This window comes from Elephantulus edwardii, unplaced genomic scaffold, assembly GCF_000299155.1.
Source record: "Elephantulus edwardii isolate Elephantulus edwardi_28Jun2011 unplaced genomic scaffold, EleEdw1.0 scaffold00036, whole genome shotgun sequence".
In the NCBI taxonomy this organism is placed as follows: Eukaryota; Metazoa; Chordata; class Mammalia; order Macroscelidea; family Macroscelididae; genus Elephantulus; species Elephantulus edwardii.
In genome coordinates this window covers 15,940,043-15,944,610 of record NW_006399786.1, presented here as the reverse complement: position 1 = coordinate 15,944,610, position 4,568 = coordinate 15,940,043, and the positions used below count along the sequence as shown (strand labels likewise).

General features: G+C 38.6%; 1 protein-coding gene across 1 annotated transcript in view; it reads left to right on the top strand.

Annotated features, from left to right (window-relative positions):
• NDUFAF6 (NADH dehydrogenase (ubiquinone) complex I, assembly factor 6) overlaps window positions 1-843 on the top strand; it is a 37,671-nt gene extending 36,828 nt beyond the window's left edge. Inside the window, exon 9 of the mRNA XM_006884576.1 lies at window positions 715-843. Coding sequence (XP_006884638.1) covers window positions 715-843 — 129 coding nt within the window. The remainder of the gene's footprint in view (window positions 1-714) is intronic.
• Window positions 844-4,568: the final 3,725 nt, after the last annotated feature.

Sequence of the window (4,568 nt, the reverse complement as noted above, 5' to 3'; positions counted from 1 at the left end):
CCCCGGCGGGCGGCGGTTATATTGATTTTTGGCTGTTCTTAGATGGAAAGAATTTTCTAGCAGAAACAGACCAGTTGTCCATTCAGTTCTAGCTCACAACAACTCTGTATGTTACAGGGTCAAAGTGTTGCTTTATATGACTTTCACTGGTTTGACATTTTGAAAGTAGCTCACCAAGCCTTTTCCTGGGATTCCTATAGGTGGGTTTGAACCACCAACCTTTCAGTTTGTAAAGTGCTTAACCATTTGTGCCACCTATCTACCATTGTAAGAACTTAGAGACTTATCAAACTTTTAACAAATAAGATAATTTTAAAAAGAAAACATTTAAAATCCCTTTTATGGGACAATGCATTTCTAGAGTTTTTAATTTTTCTTTAGTTAAAATAGTCTTTGTATTCCACAGATCTTTAATGTAGGACCAATAAACTATAATTTCTCTAATCTTCAATATCTTGACCAGAACACAAATTATGAGCAAAAGAGGCTTGATTGATCTTTTTTGCACTATTTCTGTGATGTTCTTTAACTAGCACAAGAGAAACTTTCAAAGGAGTTGTATTTCTTTTCTTGATCCTTTTTAAAGTTTGTATTATGTTAGAAGATCATCTTAGGGAAACTGGTATAGCCTTAGTACTTATATGTTTTCTTTCGTTTCTCTTAAAGTCAGTAATTTTATGATCTAGTAATCACTTTTTCTCTTTTTTTTTCAAGGTTGCTCTAGAGGACTATTTAAAGAAAATTCAGCAAGTGGATTTTGATATATTCCACCCAATTTTACAGCGAAAGAATACATTACTTCCGTTGTCTTTGTATATTCAATCATGGAGAAAAAGATATTAAAGTAACTTCTAGACACTGGTGTTAAATCATTATAATAGTTTTACAAGTGAAATAGTGAGAGATCTTTCATACATACAAAAGGAACTGACTATATGTAGTTGAAAAGGAGTTTATTGGATGGGAGACTCACAGAATTGACAAGATGTTGCTGTGAAAGTAGGGTGCCAGCATTGTCCCAGCAGCACTACTGTCCCAGCCCGATGAAGTCAGGGTCCCTGGAAGCAGTATTGTTTCCTCTGTGCTTGTTGTGCTGCAGCTGCAAAAGGACCTGGAGAGAGAATGTCTCCTTGAGAAACCCCCACGGGGGTAAAGGAGACAAGCGCTCACAGAGCATAGGAATGAGCATGCTCAGCAACCAAACCTCAAGTGTCCTATACAGCAGGCAACAAATGCAGTTAGGGGTCATTAAAGTGGAATTTACATTTGAGGAGGGCACATCATTGTGCTGAGGTCTTTCTTTACCCTTTAACATTTATCCCTTGAACGTAAGCCAGCTGGCTGCTGTGAGCTGGATCCTTAATATGAGTTTTGGTCTAGCTGGTTTGAAAGCATTTACTCTTTGTTAAATCTAATGCTTCTCCACCTGTCATTCAACATTATGATGATCATGAAGCAAATAGAAAAAAATAATAAAATTATATTCCACATTCATTGAAAGAATGCTGCATTTTAAAAACATATGTTGGACTCATCAGTGATTAGCAATATGCTATGTGCTTTCATCTTATTGTTTATGTCCCATTAAGCCAGAACACGCTCATAGTTGACCTTCTGGAGGGTTTTCAGAAGCTATAAATTGCACCAGAGGAGATTGTCCCTCTTTCTTTCATGGATCAGCTGGTGAATTCCAACCTTCTGTCTTTGGGTTGGCAGCACAATTCCTTATAACTAAGCCACCAGATCTATCCCACCTGAATTTTAAAAAATCATCTCAAGATAAGCTTGAGGCATTGGACACCAGTGATGGGATGTCAACAAAGATAGCATCCTTGAAGAGAGCAAAACATCATTACAAAGAGGAGAAAGAAAATGAGTGTCAGAAGAGACTGAAAATTGTACTAGGGCATTGAGTAGCCAAAACAAACGGAAGAAATGATGAAGTAAAAGAGCTAAACAGGGATGGGCTGTTTGTCCTGAAAACACAGGGTAGTGATGGACAAGACCCAATAGTGATTAATTTTATATAACAATGCATGGACGTGCTTGTATGAAACACAATGTATACAAACTTTGTAAGCAAACCAGTATAAAATTTTTTAAAAGGTTGAACAGAAGATTTCAAAGGGCATGTTTGAAGAAGACACATTTTCCAAAAAGCCAGAGTTGGAGAATAAAAAGGGAAGAATTTTCTTGACATTTCTGAAATTGAAAGAACTGAAAAATTCAAGCCTCAAGTTGCAATACTGATAGATGCTATTGGCAAAATCTTGAATGATCCAGGATGCACCAAAAGAAGATGACAAATACATGGAGTCACCATACCGCAAAGAAATGAGTGACACTGAAATATTTCAGGAAGTTGCATATGATAAAGAGTCAGTGGTAATGAAAGAAGAAGTTCAAACTTTGGTAAAAAAGAGCCCAGGCATAGATGTTTGTTGTTGTTGTTATGTGCCATCGAGTCGTCTGCGATTCATAGCGACCCTATGCACAACAGCCCTAAACCCTGCTCTATCCTGTGCCAACCGCACTGCCTCCGACACACCCATCCTGATTACCCCAGTCACCGAATCAATCCATCTCATAGAGGGTCTTCCCCTCCTGCGCCGTCCCTTCACCCTCCCAAGCATGATGTCCCTCTCCAAGGACCCGTCCCTCCTGGCAACATGTCCAAAGTATGTCAGACGAAGCCCCAGAATCCTTGCCTCCAAGGAGTTGCTTGGTTTAATCCTCTCCAGGATGAATCAGATGGACTATGAATTAACATGTTTCAACAAACAGATGCAGCCCTGAAAGTGTTCACTAGTTTGTGCCAGGAAATTTTGAAGACAGCTGCCAGGCCAACCTACTGGAAGAGATTAAATTTAGTTCTCATTCTCAAGAATGGTAACCAACAGAATGTGGAAATTACCAAATAATAGTAACATCACATGCAAACAAAATATTACTCATGGTCATCCAAAACTGGTAGCAACAGTTAATTCATTGACAGAGAATTGCCAGAAGTTCGAGCTGGATTTAAAGGAGCCCATTGCACCAGGAATATCATTGCCAATGTTAGATGGATCCTGGCTGAAAGCAAAGAATATCAGAAGAATGTCTATTTGTGTTTTATTGCCTCTACAAAGGCAGTTGACTTCGTGGAATATAACAAACTATGACTAACCTCAAGAAGAATGGGGATTCCAGGACACTTAATTTTCCTCATACACTTTCTAGACCAAGAAGAGCAAAGAGAACACTGCATAGTTTAAAATAAAGGTGTGTGGCAGGGCTTCAGGATCAGAAGACAGAGCATCAACAACCTGCATTATACAGATGATACCACCCTCCTTGCAGGAAGTTAGAACTTGAAACACTTGCTTCAGAAGATCAAAGACTATAATATGGAACATTTTAATATCAGTATTGGCCACTGGTCCGATAGGCAACATCACAACAGATGGAGAAAAGATTGAAATTGTCAATGGTTTATTTGGATCCATAATCATCATTTGTACCAGCATTCAGGAAATTAGAAGGCATTGCACTGGGAAAGTCTACTACTACCTCTCCAAAATACTGACTGAATAGCAATGATGTCAGTTTAAAGACTGCAGTGTGCTTGATTCAGGTCTAGTCACTTGCTATGCATCTGAGAGCTGAATGATGGGTAAAGAAGACAGAAGAGTCATGGTGTTGGAGAAAAGTGATTATCCCATGGACTGCCTAAAGAACAGATACTTCTTAGAGAAAGTGCAGCCAGAGGTTCCTGAAAGGCAAGGGTGGCAAAGCTCATCTCTCATATTTTGGAAATTTTAGGAGGGACTGTTCCTTGGAGAGGAACATCATACTTGGAAAATTGAAGGGTCGGTGAAATAGAGGAAGACTTTCAATGAGTTGAATTGATAGAATTACTGTAGCAGTGTGCTCAAGTGTGTCAGGTGAGGTTAGCACAGGATAAGACAGGGTTCAGACCCCATTTTTCATAGGACCGTTCTTGATTTCACCTAATGTGCTTTCATGAGTGTTCTCATTTCATTGTCTTAAAAACCCTATGAAATTAAGAGCTTTAATTAAAATTTGTATTAAAAAATAAAATCAGTGTGAAACCCACATGGTGGGTAATTGGAGCATCTGGAATCTGAATTTCTAACCCTCAATGATTATGCTAGCATTTCTTCTTTTCAGTGGTCCTGTCTTGTATCCCACTAACACTTTCGATGTACTTGTCTTTTTGTCTAGGTCTTTGGTCTCAGAGGCTATATGCTCTTTAAGGCTTTGTGTCTCCTTAAACTGAGGTTGGTGATGTCTTGAAATAACGCATCTTTGTAAATAAAATTCCAACTGAGCAGCTTGAGGGCTGCTTGTCATAGTCTTATATGACATTCATCTCGGTATACCTCCCTATAAATCACATCAGATTTAGAGCAAGTAACAAATATGTAATCAACGTTTACCTGGATATGCAGTGAGATTGTGTATGTACATTCTATTAGTACTGATGTAGAAAGAGTAACTTCTCGTTTAATTCTTTGGCTTTAAGAAGCCAATTATAGTTGTCGGTCTGGCTGGCAGCTGTCGAA